The following is a 22,385-nucleotide window of genomic DNA, read 5'->3' as shown; positions in this document are numbered from 1 at the left end:
AGGATCAGCTTTTCAAGTGACAGTGATCAGAGATGCGAAGAGGATTGAACTGGTGCGCACCATGATCAATGGTGAGTTTTGCACAAGACAAGACAGTTGGGAGGAAGAGGGTTGATAGTGATAAACTTGAAAAGGAGATGGCCTTGGGATTTGTGTCCGAAGATTATGGGAGTGGTGTTATGCAAGAAGCTTGTTGATTTGATGCTATTTGATGGCTGGTAAACTTATGCAGTGAAGTGATCAAAAGAAAAGCTTGAGATGTACAGTGGGTAAGCCCGAGTACGTGTTCCGACCTGCCCTGCAAAATCCAATTTCACCTTTTGGGGCAATGTCGGGGCACTCAATCTGAATGTTTGAGACTGGCACCCAGACCATTAGGGGCTCTCAAACCTGACCCGGTTTCAAAAAACCCAGTTGACCCAGTTGACTTTGTGGCTGGGAGCTGTCAATAAATTTCAAATTTATATACAAAGTTACTGCCAAAAAGTCAACTGGGTCAACTGGGTTTTTGAAAACCGGGTCAGGTTTGAGAGCCCCTATTGAAAAGGTATTGCTTTGATGAATCTAGGAATATGGTTTTGGAGACCAAAAATATGATTTTACTCTTTTAGGGGTTTGGATTTTCGGACCTAGGCCTCAATTAGGTACCTAGCTAGCTACTTAGCAACGCACTAGGCCCATAATTTGATGAATATGGTGGCTCAAGTGGCAAATAACCTCCAAATTTGCCTTTTTTTGAAAAAAAAACCAAACTTTTGCAACCTAGCACCACCCCTCGACCTTCTTCTCCCGCCAAAAAAAGCAGAAAAAATGGCAAAAAAATCTCAAAAATTTCGGACCCAAAGCTCTATGCAGGGTGGCTTGGAACACGTACTCGGGTTTACCCACTGTATTATCGAGATTTATGTAAATAAGATGATGAGTGATGAGATTATAAGAATGATGATGAAAAGAAAGTATTCGAGATGGATGTAATACAAGGGAAAATACACAAGCACCCAATATGTTCCTTGTAATAAGGGAAGATACATGCAAAGATGGCTACATAGGCCAAATGCCCTGAAGGCCGGTATACACCACAAACAAGGCGCTTCAGCCATTTCTTGGTTGGTTGCACATGGGCATGCACTTTCAAAAGTCCGTCATAATTCTGTCACGGAATGTTAATTTGTTTTCAGAACATCGAAATTCCGTCCCAATTCTGTCACGGGATTTTGATTTTTTTGGTAATCAAAATTCTGGACAAAAAAAATCAAAATTCCTGACGGAATTGCAACATTTGTTTGTAGTGCCCAATGAACCTCAACCCAGCCCTGTGCCAGCAACGCAACGCGCCGCAGCACACCCGTTTTTTGATGCGTTGCTCCGCAACACGCAACACCAACAAGCAGCAGACGCTGCGTTGCGGGAAGTACCGCAACAACAAAAGTCAAGGCTAGGCTGCGTGGCGCCTTGACAGTTGCGCAACGCAACAGGCGCAACAGCGCCAAAAAAACATCAATTTGGGGCAGCAACGCAACAAACGTTGTTGCGGCCCAAAAAAAACACCCATCTGAGTGATCTTGTTGCGCTGCGGGTCAGGCCGCAACCTGAAAATTGATTCTATGGTGCGGTGCGGTCAGAAAAACCGCAACGCAACCGCAGCGCAGCACGCAACACCTGCGTTGCTGGCCCAGGGTTGCTCAACCTCAGCCATGATTATAGGCCAAGGTTGACAGAGAGTTACATAACTTAGAAACTCTAAGTTGAGAACTCTGAAATATGTATTCAGGTGATTAGTAAGTAAGATGACATACTAATAAATACATATAGAATTCTTACTGTTACGTAAGAAACTCTGAGAATGGATTGCCAGTCTTAACTAAAGAACAGCTTAAGGCCTAGTTCCATGACTGAGTTTCCAGCGACTTAGGTATAAACCCATACAGCAAGCAATACACATAGCCCGCTAGAGAGGGGAAAAGTTTGCGCATCCCAGACTCCACTGGTGCCAAACTCACCCCCCTCAAGTAGTTTATACCGCTCAGCTGAACTAGTCATAGACAATCCAACCTCATGGGTCAGAAAGAATTCAATTTCCACCCACCCACCCAGCTGGGTGAGAGATCGGCGTTGACGTCAGTGGCAAATTAAACCGTGACGCAAAAGTCAGCCGATCCCTTGCCCGGGCTCCCCCAATGAACCTCAACCTCAGCCATGATTATAGGCCAAGGTTGAGAGAGAGTTACATAACTTAGAAACTCTAAGTTAAGAGCTCTGAAATATGTATTCAGGTGATTAGTAAGTAAGATGAAATACTAATAAATACATATAGAATTCTTACCGTAAAGTAAGAAACTCTGAGAATAGACTCACACTGTCTACAGATATGAGAACCCGGAGATAGCTTTGAACACTGGAATGCTTCTGAAAGAAATGTTGAGGCATGAAGTCATGGCTAAAATTTTACTCTATTCAGATTGGTTTGTCTATCACTATATTCTATATTGGTCTACTTGAAGCTTATCAGTTTGGTTTTGGATCAGATTATATGATCCTCCTCAATATAGTGAGCAAACCACTTTGGGAATGGCTTGTGATGCAATTTCAAGTTGCAAAGCGTGTTGAACACGTCATAAACCAATGGTCTCAGCCTTTCTTGAAGACAACAATCAATTTTTGTTTCTCTACTTACTTAACTAATCCACTTTGGCTCTTTTTAATCCAGTTCTTTGCAATACATTCTTCTCTGATCCAATCAACAAATTACGTTACAGTATGACAATTGATTGGGTAATTAGGCAAAATCCGCTTCGACAGGTCAAATTATAATGTGATGAATAAATATGTTTCAAACAAAGATAACTTGAAAATTTTGATGAAATTCTTAGAAGATAGATCTGAAAACATTCAATTCAAAGCGTTTCATGTCTTCAACGTTCAATCCTTTTGATTCAAATTAACTCAACAGAGCTTATCTGCAGGATTCTATTACTCAATCACAGTTTGTTGACTCATCATTTGCAAAAGTCTCTCAATATAACTCGCTTTATCATCAATTCAAACCTTGTGTTTCTGACTTGATTGAACTATATATACACAAGCATGCAGAAGAGTATCAACAAAATATGAAACAACTCTCAACTTAGTAGGAGATGAATTAGCTTCACTCAATGCATTTTAATCTTAATACACCGGGTCTGTGGTCAGTTTATGACTTCTTTGAACTGACAATTGGAAAGTTTATACTGGGGATCATCAATTCGGGGTTTCAACAGATGAATTGTCAAGCTGAGGTGTTTTGAAGGTGCCAGGCAAAGAGATCCATTGGAATCTGTGTTCTTCATACTTATTGACTATGTTGACCTGATTCTACCTGTAAATTGTTTGTCAAAGATGAGGGTCACAATATTTGGAAAAAAAATGTTCTTGAAGGCTTTCAATGCAGCATTACTCCATCATGCATGCTAAAGTGAATTCAAATCTGATTTCCTTACACTGTGTATGAACAGAAAAGTGAGAGAATCCAAGGAACTCGACACCTGGTAAAAGCCAGTAAACGGGCTAAGTCCTTCTGGTTCTGAACACCAAGGACAACAATACTACACACCTGGTAAAAGCCAGTAAACGGGCTAAGTCCTTCTGGTTCTGAACACCAAGGACAACAATACTACACACCTATTAAAGGTGAGAGGGACAAGATTCAATACGCCTAATTTTCCTCAGTGGACTGATAATTTCATTGATCATAACTTAAACAACAGACCTGGTAAAAGCCAGTAAACGGGCTAAGTCCTTCTGGTTCTGAACACCAAGGACAACAATACTACACACCTATTAAAGGTGAGAGGGACAAGATTCAATACGCCTAATTTTCCTCAGTGGACTGATAATTTCATTGATCATAACTTAAACAACAGACCTGGTAAAAGCCAGTAAACGGGCTAAGTCCTTCTGGTTCTGAACACCAAGGACAACAATACTACACACCTATTAAAGGTGAGAGGGACAAGATTCAATCTATACAAAAGGAGATAACAGAAACAAGAACAATTGATGAATAAGGTTGATATGAATGAATTGAATATAATGTTAGAGAAAAGAACTCACACGCCTAATTTTCCTCAGTGGACTGATGAGGAAAAAGAGGTGTGCGCGAAGTGGCGATCAGTATGAACTAAGTTGAGTGATACAATGATGATACAGCTAAATTGTAATTAGGTTTGAGGTTTTGTATCGGTGAATTTGTATTGGTGATCATATTGTATCGGTGACTGTATGGTTTTGGTGAGGTATGTGTTTGTCGTGATTGAAATAAATGATATATCTTGACAAAAAGAACATATTCAAATTTGACATTTGTATACTCCAGCAGATCACTTGCAAAGTTGTCCCTATGTCTGACATGTGTGGATTCTAAAGTCACTTATTCATATTGAGATTTATCAAACCAAATAGTTCACCAGCCAGTGAAGTTATTCATGAAGCTCAACATTTGCTGATTCATATGAATTATGTTGAAGTGATCTTTTGAAGAGTCTATACAAGCCCAATCATAATTTGTATTGTATCGCATGGAAGACACTCATGCCATCCACATAATTTGAGATGTTGAAAGCGGTGCCCGCCACTGATGTGCTAGTTTGATTTAAATTTGTCATTATTGAAGATGTTTTATTTCTGATGCAATTGATGATCATTGATACACAAAAGGTTCAATGATATTGAAAAACAAATCACATCGAAAAATTGCCTGAGTCTCTTTAGTTTGAATGTTTAAGTCAAAAAGTGAATGATGTTGTGGCGTTGAGGGGAGGGAAATTCCACTGGTTTGACCATCATTGAAGTCGATGACCTCCTTTAACAGGGGGCACAAAGTGCTATTGTGATTGATCACGCTGAATAGTGATCACATACCTTCTACATACCTTTTACCGAATGTTCCCAAAGAACAAAGTGTTATGTGATTTTACATATACACACACAATGAGAAAATTTCTCACTGTGATGTAAGAGTCACATTAAATTAGGCCCTTGCTATTTGCAGCCCACACAAAATCCATGTAGGCGCTGCCAAAACAGCGCCTACATGAAGGTTTCCCACGAAAAAGCGCCTACATTTATGATGTAGGCGCTTTTTCCTTTTTCAAATGACGCCTACAGGCTGAAAAACCAATGTAGGCGTCATTTGTGTACGCCTACATTCTAAAAATGAAATGTAGACGTAAATTTGAAGTGCCTACATTGTGTAGGCGTCACGAAAATGTGCCTACATCTTTTTTTTGACTGTAGGCGTATTTTTTGTGCGCCTACATATGTTAATACCAACACCCTTATAATTTAATACCAACACCCTTATAATTTAATTCCAACACCCTTATGATTTAATTCCAACACCCTTATAATTAATTAAAAGACCCTTATAATTTTATAATCAAATGCACACTCTTACATTTAATACCCTTATCATTTAATACCAACACCCTTATAATTAATCTCACCACCCTTATAATTGATCTCACCACCCTTATAATTAATCTCACCACCCTTGAAATTTAATACCAACACCCTTATATATTATTACCAGCACCCTTATAGATTTGCATTCACACGTGTATAAGACCCTTATAACTAACTTAAGCACCTACATGGAAAAAACAATGTAGGCGCTCAAAAAAAGTGCCTACATTTTATTTTTAGAATGTAGGCACTTGAAAATAGCGCCTACATCTTATTTTTAGAATGTAGGCGTACACAAATGACGCCTACATTGGTTTTTCAGCCTGTAGGCGTCATTTGAAAAAGGAAAAAGCGCCTACATCATAAATGTAGGCGCTTTTTCGTGGGAAACCTTCATGTAAGCGCTGTTTTGGCAGCGCCTACATGGATTTCATGTGGGCTGCAAATAGCAACAGCCTTAAATTATTAATGCGACTTTTTTTTACCAAAGTGGGTGGTATATATCTAACTTAACTAAGTCCCACAGTCAGAAACTTCTTCCTCACGAGCTTGGGTGTCTGGTGAGGGACTTAGGACTAATTGGGCTTCCCTGGTGGTCGAGCAGGACTGCTTAAATTTGAGTTTGGCGTGGAGACTTTGTCACCACCTCAAAAAGTCCCACTTCCACTCAATCAACCCCTGTTTGATTTGTAACTGGAGATACTTCAAGAAAGTCCCAACACATCTGTCTATTCAGAATTCCTTTAACTTTTTTCTGAGCATCCACAAAAAAGAACAGATGTTTTTGGAATTTGAAATTTGGTTGGTGGCAGTGACTGTATTTTTGAAACAAAAGTTATAATCAAACACAATCCTCTTTCAATGCAAGAGGACTGCCATTTGATCCAGCAGCTGTGGTCAAAGATCAAAGGTGTACATTTCATTCTCCAGAAGATTTTGGTCTCCTCAGAAAATTCGTAGCATCCAAACTACAAAAGATAGGCAGCTGTAAAGCTGAATGGGGGTTTGGGTTCCTGCTTGACCACCAAAAGTATGTGATTAGTCGCAAGTCCCTCCCCAGGGCACCAAGCTTGCAAGGTTAAGAGAGCCCTGCGGTAGATTTGGACTTGTGTTAAGTTAGAGTATATATGAGAAAACCTGTGGGGTGTGTCTTTTTGTGGTAGGTTCACTTCCAAGAAAGCATTTGGTGATACATGCTCTCACGTAAAATTCTTCTTGTGGCTTATTTGCCCCACCTCTTCCTCCTCTCCGTGTTCCTCTCGTTCCTCTGTTATTTTGCCTCATTGGGACTGATGTACTCTGTTGGCTGCTTGCACTTGTGCTTGCGTACCCCAGATTGTTCATATGGTTTTGAGACTGGAAACCAAAATGGAGGGCTGGTGGGCTGTGTTGTACTGATTGGAACATGCTGTTATACGGGTTTTTGTGTGGCGTAGGTGTATACGGGTTGATACCATGTTGCATTCCTCTGGGTGGTCTAGGTGCTCTTCTCCTCTTTTGAAAGAGATAGTTGATGTCTTTTGACCCCGATTGTGCGACTGTTGCTGACAGTTGGTCTCTGTTTTCTCAGGTGACTACATCAGTATGTTGTTTCTTTAAGTTATTTCTAAGTCTTTTACCTACATTCGTTGACCTGTTTCTGGGTGTTTAAACTCGGATTTTCCACCTTTTGCATATGGATTAGTTTCTCCTCTGTTTGCCTTGCCAAAGTTTAAGGACTTGTTTTTTGCCTTGTCTTCATATTTCTTCATAAAGGTTCCAATGTCCTTTATTGGCTCTTTTTCTTCTCTTTCAACAAAGATGTGTCTTCTGCATAAGATGTCATATTGTAGAGCTGTCATCCAACACTCTGTTGCACGTCTAATTTGATCATTACTTTCAGCCTCTTTGTTATCTGTGTTGACTTAAATGTTTTGCTTACTTTACTTGTTTAATGTTTTTAATGTGGTAACTTATCCTCCCGGCCACGCCGTGTTGATTGTGCATTATCAAGTATTGTTTAAACAGACTGATGTTTTCTGTCCATTCACCGTAAGTCATCTTGAATTCTGAAGGTGCGTCTAAACCTTTATTCTTGGAGGTTTTCAAAGAGGACAAGTGGTGTTGTTTTTTGTATTCTTCATTTTTGGCTAAGGCGAATCTCTGATCGAAAACTGTCAAGGGGACTGAAGAGTGGAATTTCTTCATCTGCTTCCTCCAATAAGGTTGTAGTTGGATTGAACCAAGCCTGGCTCGCAGTGCTGCGCAGCACTGAAAACACTGAAATTGGCAGTGTAACTTTTTTTGGTGGCAGGCAAAATGGGTAGCTTCAATGCAAGCGGAGGCAGGATTCTCCGTGGATTCAGTAGTTGAAAGCGTAGTTTTTTTCCGCACTGTTTTGCAGCATTTCAGGTGAAAAAATCGTTTTTTCCTCTTCACAACTACTTTGAATAAATAGAAAAAAAGAAAGTGCACATGTGGTTTGTAGTACAAAGACTGTGATCAATTAGTATTTTGTCAAGCTTATCTAAATGATAGAAAGTTACCAGGTGAACTACATGCTAAAGTTCAGCTCATTTAGCATGGTAAGAAATCACTACAATGGTTTTACAAGAAGCTTGATCAAGAAAGGATTGAGTTAAAAAGATCCAAGCAAATGTTATTAATCCACCCACAAGTTTATATTGATTAAAGATCAAGAACTTGATCAAGTTCAAGATTATTTGATAGATATATTAATGATCATCAAGAATATACAGTTACTATTCATTGAACCAAAAAACAATTTGATTGAAAATGCAAAGACTAATGATTCTGCTTCTTAAATTCTTCTAAAGTGAAGTGTTGTGCCATTAAAACTGTTAATTTTGCATAGATCAAGATAGCAGTTTTGATTTTACATTTGCCTGATACACCGATGAACCCAGATAGAATAAAAATACAAGAAATAAAAAAGAATTGATACAAAGTTTACTTGATGAATCTGTTGTTGAAAGGTGCATCTTGAAGGAATGATTTCCTTACTTTCTTATGGGTTTAATGCCTACTGATTTTTCACGTTTATAAAAGATATGAATCCTTTAATCTGTATCAGGTTCTTGTGTAACAAAATTTAGAATTGATTGTCTGTTCAAGTTAAATCATCCATTTGTTTTGGTAAAAATAAAGGTCAATCAGAAATTCTTTTCAGGTTGAAGAAACTGTTTTTTGCAGTTTTCTTTTTTTGAGGGAGAGAGGTTTGTTACTCTACTATTGCACTTGAAGGTTTTTGGATTCTGAAATTGTTTAATGAAATTTTGATTCCATCTGACTTTTTATCCCTTGAGTTTTGTTTGATGTGAAAAATGGAGAGATAGAATCAGTTCAAGTGAGGTTTTCTACGATTTCTTTTCTGGAAGAAGTAAAGAAACTAACTCTATCTCTGACTAATTGTTTGAACATACAATCAACTCAATGCAATTAACACCCAAACCGCACCGCAACATATTTCAGTTGCATTGTGATTTCGGTGCGATTTAAGGGCCTAAACGCAACCAAAATATGATTGTGGTGCTCTCGCACCAAAAAATTATGGTGGAACACGTAGTTTTGGTTCAACCAAAACAAAACCAGACCAGGTGAACCGCAACTTGCAACGAAACAAAACATATTTTGGATGGTTGCAAGTTTGTGAGAGGCGAGAGGAATGTCCTTTCCCATCTGCACTGGGTGGTCTGCCATGTACTACAATGACCTTTGTTAAATGACAGCATCAAGAGTATTCATTGTTCAGAAGCCAAAGACGGAAGACAAGACCAAAACAAGTTCATATAGCCAAAAACACGACTGAATTGTTCTATCGTTGATCCAATTTTTTGTTTTTGAAGCGCCAGAATTGTAACTAGTTTCTCAACTCAATAGATTCACCTAGACTCAAAAACTGATGAAGTTGAATGGTTTCCTTACCTATCTCAACCACCATCACTTCTTGAACTATGCTTTTCATGTCGATCAATACTCTGATCAAATTCCATCAAAAGTCTTATATCTGTCATTCTTGTCATTCTACGAGCGTGCCAATTTGATTGGTTCAGGAATCAGATGCATCATGAGTTGTACATCTCTTGATCTACATATCTCTATTGCTAGAAGACTCTCGGAATGAATCCAAAGCATCTTTTTTATCAACAAACAAACACCCAGCGATCTGGTGTTTTTCCAACTCAATCATCAATCTTAACTATGTATGAGGTTATGACACTCCATATGTAGTGCTTTCATGGAGCATCTATTCCTGCTAGTCCTTGCTAGTCTTTCTTGCTGCACTCAATAAATCATTGTGTACAGTCTTGCTTTGTCATACCTTAGAAGATAGTCAAAGAATACCAGAACGGATGACATTACGCTGGAAAGCTTTTGGACAAGCAAAATCCAAAATAAATTTTGGTTTTGATTTGATTGCGTTTTGAATTGCGGTTTGTCAATTGCGGTTGGTTTCGTTTTGGTAGGGTTGCAACGCAACGAAATATACCGAGATTTTGGTGTGTTTTGTTGCGAATTGGGTGTTGATGCAATCTTGAAACTTCCCAATCTTCTTATTGATATCATTTAACTCTTGAAGCTGTGGAGTTTAACGTACTGTAGTCAATGGAGTGAGAGACTAAAGGGGTGTCGATTTTGGAAGGGTTTTGGATTGAATAAATCGATGAGTATTGAGTGATGTGGTTTAATGAATAGTGTGTGGTTGACAATAGTGGAATGTTGGCTGACCCAGCTCCAGTAGCTGGGAGTGTAGTTGAAAAAAACCCTGACACCAAATTCGGAGCAAAAGACACTGCGCACGTGGTTTTGACTATCCAGGTAGTTAAACGGCAGCGCCTGGCGCTGCGCGTTTTTTTCTACACTGCGAGGCAGGCTTGATTAGACTGGAATTTGGTTCAACACCTATTTCTACTTGAATTCCTTTTGTCTTACTTCTTTTTCTCTTTTTCTTTTCTTTGAAGAAGTCTTCTTCTTGCTCTTGCTTAATTTGGATGGTTCTACCTTTGCCATCTTTTTGAGTTTCTTAATCTGGCTTTTTGCATTCGCTAGTTCTTTTCTCAGTTGCAGCTTTCTTTTTTGTTTTCAATCTGTAATCAATCAAACAGAGTTTCAGCAATTTTGTTTGTGTTCTTTAAATGTTATTTCCGACTCTGATGTATATAATTTTTGTAGATTATTAACGCCGGTGGACCTCTTACTGTCTTGCAGGTATTTCATCTTCTGCGCTCTTTGCAGGTATTTGATCATCTGTGCCTTGTAGGCTGGCCATGTAGGCAGAGTTTTCATAAACCTCTCTTCCCGTTTAACGGGGCGCTCTACCTTTGGGACCCAAGGTCTTTTGATTGTATAGGATTTGGGAGTGTTTGAATGAATACAGGAAGGGGTTCTTTTATTGGGTGTGAAGGAATGAAGAAAGAAATTTAAAAAAGGAATGAAAGGGTTGTTGGAAAGAGGTAAAGGAATGAGAGTGTTGTGTGGAAGAAGACTGAGGTATGGAAGGTTTGGAAGAGAGGTACTATAGTATTTTGAAGTTCCTGATAGTTTCTTTTTCATAAACTCAAATTGTTCTTACCTTTCTTTGACTTCTTTCCCGAATTGTCTGATTTGTCTTCCAACTCTGAACTTTCATTGCTACTTTCTGAGTCTGATTCTGAAGTTGAAGAGGAATTGTCTGTATCTTCACTACTTTCTCCTCTGCTGTTTGAAGATCCTAAGGAAGGTGAGGAGTGTCTTTGCTTCTTCTGTTCTTGTCTTGAGGTAAGTTCTTCCTCCGGGTTTTCTGAGACGTTATCACCGTTTGAGTTCTCTTCCTTGCCGTCTGACGATGAACCTGCATCTAAGAATTTGTTTGGGAATTCATCTACATCTGAAGAAGAGTTCTGAGTGCTTTCTTTAGGAATTCAAACTTGCGTATTTGGTATTACAACTGATGGAAATGGTAATGGAACATGTCCAATGTAGGTTTGTGGTGGTTTGCCAGTGACTTTTGGTTTGCAGATAGGGTTTGAGCTGTATTGGTTAGGGAATTTACTGGTTCTACTCTGTTGATATCTTCATAGTTCAGTACTTGGCCTTCTTCTGTCAAGGTTCCCGTCAATCTTACTCCCAATGGGCTTGCTTCTTGATTGTTGATGTTGTTCATTTCTACCATTTGTTCTTCATCTGTGTCTAAACCTTGCACTCTTATACTAGCTCTGATTGCTCTTGATGCTGCTGTCTTGTTTCTTTGTCCGTTATTTATCATATGTACTGCTTGTGTCGATTCTAGCTATTTCACCTTGGGCAGTAGGACGATTTTGAACCAACAATAATGACTCTTGGAATTTTTAAATAGGTGGATAGAGGAATTAAAGAAACTAGTTAAATGGCGAGTAATAACTGAGTGGTGAAAGGGAATAGATAATTAGATAAGTGTTTATTTATGATTATGATTTTTTGGGATTTTTAGTTTTCTAGGAATTGAAATGATTTTTGGTTAATAGTTTGATGCTGCAATTAATTAGTTTATAAATAATTGTTAGTTAATAATTTGATGCTGTAATTGATAAGTTTTATTGATAATAATAAGGATTTGAAAAGATAGATAGTATGATGGGATTTACTAGATGGAATCCTTTCAGAGTGTGAGGGAATCTGGGGCAGCGCAGAGCTAGAGTCATCTCCTTTGTATACAGTGACGACTCTTTTCCGTCAGTGCGCTGAAGTGCCCAGAGTCATTTGACATGACTCTTCTGGCACTACCTTCTCACATCTATTTCCCTTTCTGTCATACTCTCTACACAAAGTTACTTGTGTCATGGACTAGCCTTGCATTTTGTGCCTCAGGCAAGGAGCAAACCATTTGCAAAAAGACCAACACAACAATCTAAAAGTCTACATATACCCCCAACTGCAAAAAAGTCCTTCACCAAGAGTTGCCATGTACAAGGTCATACAAGTTTGAAAAATCAATGCAATTTCCTCATCGTCATCTAAGGCATTGTGAAGTACTCTAGACCTTCTCAAACGTGCCTTGAGGATGGAGAACACTTTCTCAATAGGGTTGAGGTCCGGGAGGTAAGCCGGGAGGTATACCAAATGCACACCTCAAGCCTCGCAGAGCTCAGCCACACAACCGTTGTGGTGAATTGGTACGTTGTTCATCAAGAGGACAATGTTCCAGGCTGGCCACGGATTCATAGCCGGTAACTGGAGCAATTGAAAAACAGATTGGCATCAATGTGTTGTATCAGGAGACAAAAATATGCACGCAAAGTGCTTACCAGTCCATGCTCAAGATACTCCTCAAAATTAATCCTGGAGTATCCTCCCGACTGAATCTTGCACACCACCACACTGTCTGTTGATATTGCGGGTAAGACAGACCAACAAGTGGCTGTAGTGGGGCGAGGGAGACTGGAGGTTTGTTGCCCAATGGGGGCATGAGCATAATCGTGATGCAAACGTTGTTTGGTTATAGCAGTTTCATCTAGGCAAAAGGAAACAAGTCAGATACGGATAGGTCATGTTCATGAAAGGAAATTGCCTACTGGTGAACACTAAACATCAAGGGTCTATCTCTTGAATTGCCTGTATATACGCTCCCGCACCGCCATGGATTGACTCAGATGGACCGTTTGAGCTTCCTTGCGGGTCCAAGCCAAACGGTGACAGAGCTCATTTGATAGAGTCATAGTCGTGACTTCAAGTCCAAAATGCTCAAAGATTTTTGACTGAAGCTCATCTAGGTAGAGCATGGGGTCAAGTTCAAGGGCCTCAAGGACAAACTGACATTCTTCTGGACCTATAGACATTGCTGGGCCTTGATCCATGTGGTCCATTGGGTTGACAACCACTGCTCAAGTGGCCAAGTACAGGCTGTACCATTGTCAGACTGAGGCAAGGAACAACTGGATACCAAGAGTCTTCACAATCTCTCAAAAGGTCAGTCCCCAAAGAACCATCCATACAACCACAAGCTTGACTTTGGGGCTGTGGGTGATGGGCATCTGAATGATGGTTGGAAAGTACATTGGATCAATTAGTGAAAAGGAGTCATGAATATGGGGAAAGGAAAGACTGACATACGTGGAATTGATTCAAACCGGACCAAAGAAACCGGGGATAACACCACCCAAGCTACCTGATGGACAAAGGGAAAAACAGGAAAACGGAGGGAGGAGGGAAGAGAGGAAGACCACGAGGGTTTTTTTTCTGTGAGCCAATTGATTTTGCTTGCTGTGACAGGTACCTGTCACTATGGGCTTCTATCAATGAACTGTCAAAATGAATAGAGAGGCCATTATGACAGGTCACTCAACCTGTCACTACAGTGAGATTCCTTTATAAGCATGGTGATGGTTGCACCAAATCCCATGCTAATATAAAAAATGCTTCTTATCGGAACAGACCTAATAGCCTATAGGAGCATAAAACGTGCTCAAAATTATGCTATGCTTGAATGTCATGCTTGGCACTTGCAACTATTGAAAAATATGTACTACAGAAACCTAGAAGCAAAAATTGACAGACAGTTTTTCAATTGATCTTGGCTTTTCTACTCAATGCAGCCTAATTTACTCCACTTCACCTACCTTTCTTCTCCTTTCTTGCATCACATAGAAGCATAAACACGTGAAAAAATCATGTTATGCTTCTTTTTTCATGCTTCACATGAAATTATACAAGCATATCAGTCAAAACCTGAAGCATATGCTTAAAATGCTTATAAATCCGAATTTACTGCCCACCAAAAATGGTCACATCATTTTTGATGCTTATCAAAAAATATGCTTGTAAAGGCAATGCTTAAAAAGGAATCCCACTGTATGAGCTTCTATCCCAGAAATGTCAAAATGAATAGAGAGGCCATTATGACAGTTCACTCACGACCTGTCACGGAAGCAAATTTGAAATCAAAATTTTAAACCTTTTGGACATGGTTCCCCAACGGTCAGATGAAGCAAAATATGCCAAAAAACTTTTTAGTACAAGCTGAATATCTACAACAGTGTAAACCACACACAGACTTGATGGACGCGTGTGGATGTGGATGGCTAGGAGAAGCTGACTCAGTCAGGCTCGTAAGAGTGTCCATGTGCGAGTCTCATAACATAGAGTATGGCTCTGAGTAGCCGCTGGTGTAAGTTTGGGCTCAAAAAACATGCAAACTTCCAAGTACTTGCACAGAATCAAGTACAGATATCCCATGTCAACTAAAGAACGCTGAGGAGAATAATCTTTCCATGACATTTTCGCAAACCGGGCTACACAACTTTCATTTACAGGAACCGACAAAATAAAAAATTAGTAGGAACAAGACTACACATTCTTCTTCGCGGTGGTGATTGGCTGTGTACAGCCTTTGCAAACTACGAGAACCAATTGAAAACCCAACAAGGTTGATGCATTAGGCAACATTGCTATGACGGCTCTGGTGATTAATAGCCTGAAACTCACCTGGCGGGGAGACTAGCTTCTCGCATTCATAGGCCGCAAACGTGGGGGATGTTTGATGACAGGCTTCAAATTTCGTCGCAGATCAAAGGATTCAAGATGGAATCAGTCATTGAATCAAAGTTCACGATAAATTGTATGATGCAGGTTGCCGTCCATGTCACTCACAAATCTTGCCTTTGGGTACAAAATTGCCTGCCGCATCGGTCTCCAGTTGAAACCAGTCACAGGGTTGAACACCATTTTCTTTGCTCGGTTCCACGGCTCTCTTGTGGCCGGATGATCTTTTAGTTGGATTTTTGAGAACACCGGGCAAAAATCGGCATTTGGAAGCATATACACGTGTGGCTTCTAAAAAAGAAAGAAGGTGTAAGATTGCATCTTTCATTTTCAAGCGACACAAAGCGCCGACAGCTCACCCTGGGTTTCAGTGCCAATTTGGCATGAGGTACAAGCGTTGTACACGCCATTCAAATCTATACAATCTGATAGTTTCATCATGAGATGGAGAGAATGAAGATTAGTCACTTGAACTCTGGATGGATGTTTAGGAATCGGTTTACCAGAGTAATCGGCTTGGCGCTGCCATTGCGCCTTGCAAGTCGCCGTGGTTGAGTCGCTGACGGCTGTTGGCTTGGTGCTTTGAGCGGAGGTGATCGGAGATGAGCACAGGGATAGAGCGAGGAAAAGCAAGACAATGGTGCTGGTATGAATTCTAAACATCGTGACTTGGAGATTGATCTACTAAGTTTTCACGAAGCTCTTATGTATACAAAATGAGGTGATGTCAGTGATGAGTGTTTGAACACGACGAATCGTCCACCAAATGGAGACAGGTGAGTGTTTGTACGACAAAGAAAGGCTATAAACAAGATAAACGAAATACTGCAGTGAGAGAGCGATGGTTTGAGGCTCTTTACTCTTTTGAATATGGCAAGGTCCTTCTTGTAGTGCCCCCACAGAACGCTAACGCTAAGCGAACAGAACAGAACCAGACGCTTTCCAGTCTGTATGAGTTGAAGGTGAGAGGGTCTCATAAGGGTCTTCAGCGTTTCACTTTGACGCTTCTTAATCACTCGCCCTGGTGGAGAAAAAGTGCGTTGATGAAGCGTGGCCAGGATAGTATGAGCCTCAATGAAAGAAAACCAGGCTATTGCACCCTTCATAGCCTTGCGGAACGTCCATGTAGATGTGATTTGACGTCTCGTCGTTCAGCTTGATAATGGCAATATAAGATAATGAATACACGAGGCATTTCATAACGCGTGCTTTAAGTTCGAGGCTTCTCCTCTGAGGCTCCCGCCCTATCGCGAAACCTCTGCTTCAAGGCTTCCTGCGTGGACCCTTCTAGCTATTATTAAGTGAATTAAATGAAGGATCATGCAAATTATGCCACAGGAAGCTCCTTGCAATGCTGATCCACAAATCAAAAGATTCTTGGATAGCACCGAAAATCTTCGTCCTGTGTTGTTAGCTCCAATTCCCCCCAAATCACGAGTTGGAATTGATGCAATATTATAAATTGTGAGAAGAAATATTGATGAGTCTCTGATAAATCCAGCACAGGAGATGCCACATCAAACACTTCCGAGAGATCCAATCATATTGTGTCACTCAACTTTGCCTGCCCGAGGTATATACCGGCTCCTTCTTCAATACCCATATTTGTTGTTGTTGATTATGCTGGAGGTAAGAGATCTTTTCTCTATCTGATTATTCGAAGCTGTCAGAATTCGAGGCCGAGGAAATATTGGATCATTAGTTAGACTTCTCAACGAAAAATTATATCATGTAGATTCTCTTCAGCCTGAAGTGCTTGTTGATTCAAGGATCTGATGATTCAGTCAATTCAAGAATGATGTGAACTCTGGTCTAGGTATAGTATGGAGCACCAACTGAGGTTACAGTGACTGCATTTTAGCAAGTCTCAGATTCATTGTGATTTGTCTTGTTCAAATCCCTCACAACGGCCATCCATGTTAGGCTGTAGCGATTTGGATATATCATGTCTTTATTCAATCAGAATCATTTTTATTAAGTAGCTACCATAGTGAAAAAAATATATACGTTGTGCATATCTTAAATTGCCAAGGGCTTCTATTGAGTGAAATAAAGTAGTTGCCTGATTGTCTTGTCATCCCTTTGAAACAGTGCGGAAGAGCGTCATGTTCAAGTACTACCTCGCCACCATGCCTTTGCAAAATCAACAACGGACACAAAGCACACTGTCCGCCAAACGCTGAGACCTAAGCGAGGTAAAACGCCCTTGAACAGACCTCGAACCCCGTTCTCTGCGGAACAGAGATATCATAATCCATTGGGAAATGTGCCTAGCTTTTGTTTTAGAATATCAGAAAGAATCTCACCTCGATAAATGAATCCCATTGTGTTCAGAATTGTAAGTTTAGCTGGCCGTCCGGGACGGGGTTGAGCCATCGATTGCATCTCTACCCGCACTACTTCGATTGGCTGGAACGACTAGATGCGATCAGTACCTGATAATTATAGCACGTAACATGGAAAAGGATACTCACATGATTCCAACAACCCAAGGCTCCTCCAATGCTGCTACTGATTAGTTTTTCTGAAGCACTCAATGATGATTCGGCGGGTCTACCGCGTAGACTGCGGATCCCATCTTCAGCTAGACGTGCAAAACCCATCCTGTGGACGTAAGCGAAACTGATGAGCTTAGAACCCCGGAAATTCAGGCATGGTGTATCTAAATGAAGAAAGAAGTGGCAGCAATATCTAATACATACCGTGATCCCCAATTTGTACATTGCCGAAGTGTACATTGCCGAAGCGCAACGGCGTGCACCCCTTTGTTTATGCCTCGGATTCCGTCCTGCTCAAGTCATGATATGAGCAAAATAAATCAATAGGATTTGGAAGATGTCCTTGCCTTTTTGAAGATCTCGAGGAAGAGAGACATTGTTCCTTTGGCGGGACTCCCATTCGGCATACTGGCACGAGTTATCTCTGCGGTCTACCAACCACAAATTCCTCAATTTGAACAGACTTTACATGAGATGGGAGAGGGAGTTACCTACTTTCATTGTTGTACTAACGCCCATAGTCAGATAGGCTTGGGCTATGCCACCTCCACATCCGCCGATCAGCCCAGCGCTCGCAGGTGAAAGATTGAATTGCCGAACCGAAAGGGATTCGAGTTCTGCAGCGGTAAATATGAGGATGGCGCCTGCAGAGCTTGCCTCGATCCACGCCTGAAATTCATTGACCAAGTATAAGAAAATCAATCATAATTCCTCTGCATAAAATTCCTTAGTGAGAGAATGATATGAATTTTGACGAACCCAGGGTATCAAGCCTATCAAATCCAAATTCATTCACAGGTACAAAATGCTTAAATCAACTGGTTGACTCATATCACGACGGCTGTTTAACCTGAGTAGTTTATCTGGGACGCATAACTACCCCTCCGGGTATCAAAGATATGATTGATTTTGTACCTTGATAGAAACCTTTGAAGCCTCCTCGTGACCACACTTGAGAAATCGCGTCTCGCAATCGACAATCTCGGTGCGCAGCCAAATGAGTTTTGAGCACTTCAAGAGGCTGCCCCAAAGTGGTGATCTCGAACATCGACACTCCCGCGCCCAACAGCAGATTAGCGGGTTGAATTTTGCGCTGTAACGCACTGGAGCCGGCTGGCGAAGCTGGCACATGAGTTGTTTTCATGGCGATCTTAGCTCTCACAGAACTGAACCGGGTGGCGCAGGTCAACAATTCAAATCAGAATTACCAACTCTTGAATAAGATCGCTGTCTTTCCATTCGAGAAAGTCTAAAAGATGAAGGGGAATTCCAACGTACTTTAAGGCTCTACTACTGGTGATAGTTGTATGGGAATGGCAAAGTTGTACGGAGAGATGTTTTCGAGATGATGAGAGTTCAGTAGTCGAGGTGGTGGCCTGAATCCATCTATATGACCAATGAAGACAAATGAAGTATGAACAGGGGGGAAGTCTGAAAAGTTGATTGGGGGCCAGGAGAAGACTGAGTGGGGTGGAGTTGAAAAGGAGGAAGGATGATAAGGTTAAAATACAAATGATCACGAATCACTCCCATTATAAAAAACTTATGAGAATAGTGAGTTGACGGCTACTTGACAGGAGCAAAGTGGAGACAAGCGGAACACTGATTATACTTGACGCCTGGTCTTTTGCTGCTTGCAGTCGATGTTAACCCATCGACCAAATTTGACCATCAACCTTTACTGGATCATCCCCCGTTTATATATAGGTCGTCATTTTCAAAACTTTGATAGCTTCATACGAAAGCCTCAACGATTCCCTCTTGTTTCTGTTATGATTAGATTAAGATGTTGTGACCAATGGAACTGTTTATCTTTTCTATTTATGTGATCATGTTACGTAAAAACTATTCACTATTTGGTAATCTTTGACTGTTCTCATCAAGTAATCATCAGCAAGAGCCCGAGGAGTCAGGACCATTCGCCAATAAACACCAGTCAATCATTTTACATTTCATGTTTCTAGTCACTCACCCATGTGCTCTATTAGCTAGGTTTTTATTTTCCATTCTCCCTGGTGCTTTCTTGTTTAAAGAGTTGATCTGCACAAGCTCTCTACGGTTTGTTGGTGTAAAAGTATGTAGATGAACCTCAAGGATGAGACAAGTGGAAGAAAACTTCTGCGTGTAGAATTATAGATGATGTGAGATAAACAAAAGGAAGGGTAGTACTCAACCTTCTCAAACCTTAAGATAGCAGATAGGCAAACAGTTGGTTCATATCAACAATGTGAATGCCTATCGAGTTGCGGCAAAGGGGGAAACATTGGACACATCACATGTTGCAACCCTGAATGTCTATCTCGATTCTCAGACATACCGTGAAATCACTTTCACAGGAAATTGATTTTCATCGACACTACGCATGTGACTATGAATTGATACCTAGGTAGACATCCGAGCAAATCACTTATGTGATAATCCGCAATGTGAGGCTCGCTGTTTGGTTCCTCGCAAGCGCATTCAGGACTTGCAAAAAATCTCCGTGAGCACAATGCAAAGTCAAGACTCAAGGCAGACGGTACATAGGCTCTACACGGGCTATAACACTTCGTGCTTGGTGTTATCCTCATGAGGTATGCGTGTCCCCCAATTCACGCGCAGATCAAGGGGTGGGATTGATTGCTGAGCATGAAGTTTGTTCCCATTCAAATTGCAGAAAAGGGGACTTTGAGCTCCACTTGGCCATATTTTGATATTTCAGTAAGCCGAGTTGTGATGTGCGTGAGCGTACAAGCGCAACTGATTAGTATATTGATCCAGATTTTACTCTAGGAATGTCAGGTGGTGGAATATAGGTTGTAAATTTGGTAACAACAATTTATCACCCCTTTCAGCCCAATATCTGAAAATGCTAAGGCCTACACTGTACAGTGTACTGGTGGATAGAAGATATGTTTGTTAAAGAATATAAAAGTGGACAAATACAGGTTACAGTATTGCATAGTCATAACAAGGCGGTTTGATTCAAGTCACCTCGATGCGAATAAGAACGGGAATAGGATCAACAAGGTATTGGATAGGATAACATGTATATAGGACTTTGTTCATCGTAGGCAAACCCGTCCACTATAGTTCATCGTGATCACCCAGAGGGTCATCATCCTCGTCTGTCAGTGGCGGGGCTAGAACATCGTTTGGGTTTGAAGACGATTTGGAGGCCTCAAAAGGTGGTATGGATGTGGCTGAACAAGTGGACTCTGCATCTCCTTTTGAGTCAAAGGAGCATGTCGAGGCTGCTTCTTCGGTGTCAGAGTCAGGCAAGTCCGTCGGAGTTTCTTGTTCGTCAGGTCGCATAGCACAAAAAGCAGAGCCAGAATCGAGGTTGTTATCACCAGAACATGTTGAGGCTATCTCTTCTTCTTGGAAGTCGACAGAGCCTCCGTCCAAGTTGCTGTCACCAGAGTCGGTCGAGGCTGCTTCTTCTTCCTGGAAATCGACAGAGCCTTCGTCTAAGTTGTGGTCACCAGAGCCCGCCGAGGCTGTCTCTCCCTGTCGGAAGTCAGCAGAGCACGCAGAAGCCGTTTGTTCATCAGGTCCAGGAGCAGAACACATGTGGGAATTCAGCTTCGGTTCCGGATGTGCGACCGGCTGCTGATCTGCTTTTGAGGGAGGCGCAAGATGCGTGTCGGGGATGACCGGTTTGGGATCAAGCTCGTCTACACTTGACGAGTCTCGAGAGTTGGCTTCTTTCACAGGCTCGAATATAATATCCGCTTTGGCGTGCTCACTCTTCTGAGCTTTAGGTGAGGCAGGCATAGGCGTAAACATGGGAAGAGCCGCTGCGGAAGTTAAGGTTACCCCAGCGATGGCATCATAGACCGCATCGCTAACTCCATTGACGACTTCGTCGGGGGATGAGAGATGGTCTGGGGTGGACTTGATGAGAACTGGCTTGATGCGCGAGACGGTACTGATGAGCGATAAGCCACGGTCCAGGATACGTTTCTTGAGGATGTAGAGACAGACAAGCATAAAAAACGCTAGAGCAGCGCCCAAGATGAGTCGGTCGAGAACATCAGCCCTCTGAATGGAAGTGATAAGCTGTCGAGAGGTGGTCAGTAAGTCGGAAAAAGTGATATATTGATTCGAGGTGAGGTTCAAGGTCTTAGTCTGTTGCTCTTTAAGAAAGATCACAACAAATTTCAGTCAGCAGTCGGAAGGTTCTACATCTTTTACTACTTACCAAGCATTTGAGTTGATAACACTGATCGGTCAAGCTCCTGTTTCATCAAATTCAATGTACTCTTCAATGATTCAGCTACATCAGTTGATGCTGACATGAGAGCTTCATCCGGATTCGACGATCTTGAACGGTCTTGTTTGGTGACTGTAGATTGCTTCAAGAGTTCGGAACGTGAATTGATCAATGAACTGGACGCAATCTTTCTCTTGGTTTCGAGTGAGGTGGTTCGAAGTTTAATCCTCAGACTGAAAGGCTCGTGGTAAACCGTTGCGATCAAAATGGATGAAGTTTGTTTTCGTAAGATCATTGATAAATTCACCCATCACATCGTCACTTGGTTCTGATCACCCACCGCGCACTACGCTCTCTCAATTCTCGAATCTTATCAAGAGCTTGAGCGCATTGATTGTCATCTTCACATTCATCACCCAAAACTTCGGCGTCCTTTGAAAAGAAGAGTACAATTGATCAGTACGGAAAATCAGCTAGCTTGGGTTGATACTCGAGAGATTAGACTGACATCTAATTTCCGATCGAGGTATGTAAATTCATCACGGCCAAATGAAGCTTGAGTATCGAAATCTTCTGAAGTAGTTGATGAAACAATAGAAGGTATCAGATGAGATTCGATATGATCTAAAGAAGCAAGAATGCTAATGATTAGGCTTTGAAGATCTGAAGGAAGTGGTGTATCCATGGAGTGGTGCTGCTGACAGATGGTCAACAAACTGCTCAGCAAGTCATCGACCTTCACACCATGACCACTCGCA

The 22,385-nt window shown here is 41.2% G+C and overlaps 6 protein-coding genes across 6 annotated transcripts; 1 reads left to right on the top strand and 5 right to left on the bottom strand.

The window, feature by feature from the left end:
- Positions 1-2,400: 2,400 nt before the first annotated feature.
- Positions 2,401-2,932, top strand: MELLADRAFT_95613 (uncharacterized protein; the record flags this gene model as incomplete). Its single annotated transcript, XM_007418122.1, has 3 exons — positions 2,401-2,462; positions 2,550-2,602; positions 2,781-2,932. The coding sequence occupies 3 exons, from the start codon at positions 2,401-2,403 to the stop codon at positions 2,930-2,932; spliced, it is 267 nt and encodes an 88-aa protein (XP_007418184.1).
- A 4,126-nt stretch (positions 2,933-7,058) lies between these two features.
- Positions 7,059-7,479, bottom strand: MELLADRAFT_113472 (uncharacterized protein; the record flags this gene model as incomplete). Its single annotated transcript, XM_007418136.1, has 2 exons — positions 7,059-7,299; positions 7,361-7,479. 2 exons carry the CDS (start codon positions 7,477-7,479, stop codon positions 7,059-7,061), a joined length of 360 nt encoding a protein of 119 aa, XP_007418198.1.
- A 3,509-nt stretch (positions 7,480-10,988) lies between these two features.
- Positions 10,989-11,683, bottom strand: MELLADRAFT_113471 (uncharacterized protein; the record flags this gene model as incomplete). Its single annotated transcript, XM_007418135.1, has 2 exons — positions 10,989-11,318; positions 11,471-11,683. 2 exons carry the CDS (start codon positions 11,681-11,683, stop codon positions 10,989-10,991), a joined length of 543 nt encoding a protein of 180 aa, XP_007418197.1.
- A 3,056-nt stretch (positions 11,684-14,739) lies between these two features.
- Positions 14,740-15,597, bottom strand: MELLADRAFT_113470 (uncharacterized protein; the record flags this gene model as incomplete). Its single annotated transcript, XM_007418134.1, has 4 exons — positions 14,740-14,789; positions 14,878-14,940; positions 15,043-15,225; positions 15,294-15,597. 4 exons carry the CDS (start codon positions 15,595-15,597, stop codon positions 14,740-14,742), a joined length of 600 nt encoding a protein of 199 aa, XP_007418196.1.
- Positions 15,598-17,043: 1,446 nt separating this feature from the next.
- MELLADRAFT_40798 (uncharacterized protein) lies at positions 17,044-18,576 on the bottom strand (the record flags this gene model as incomplete). Its single annotated transcript, XM_007418109.1, has 8 exons — positions 17,044-17,165; positions 17,241-17,343; positions 17,409-17,538; positions 17,637-17,722; positions 17,808-17,856; positions 17,902-18,101; positions 18,192-18,205; positions 18,348-18,576. The coding sequence occupies 8 exons, from the start codon at positions 18,574-18,576 to the stop codon at positions 17,044-17,046; spliced, it is 933 nt and encodes a 310-aa protein (XP_007418171.1).
- Positions 18,577-20,146: 1,570 nt separating this feature from the next.
- MELLADRAFT_118518 (uncharacterized protein) lies at positions 20,147-22,363 on the bottom strand (the record flags this gene model as incomplete). The annotated part of the gene is made up of 4 exons (XM_007418133.1): positions 20,147-21,550; positions 21,616-21,860; positions 21,968-22,059; positions 22,136-22,363. The coding sequence occupies 4 exons, from the start codon at positions 22,310-22,312 to the stop codon at positions 20,499-20,501; spliced, it is 1,566 nt and encodes a 521-aa protein (XP_007418195.1).
- Between the last annotated feature and the right edge of the window lie 22 nt (positions 22,364-22,385).

This window comes from Melampsora larici-populina (assembly GCF_000204055.1).
Source record: "Melampsora larici-populina 98AG31 unplaced genomic scaffold MELLAscaffold_85, whole genome shotgun sequence".
NCBI classification, from domain to species: domain Eukaryota; kingdom Fungi; phylum Basidiomycota; class Pucciniomycetes; order Pucciniales; family Melampsoraceae; genus Melampsora; species Melampsora laricis-populina.
This window is presented reverse-complemented; position numbering and strand designations above follow the sequence as displayed.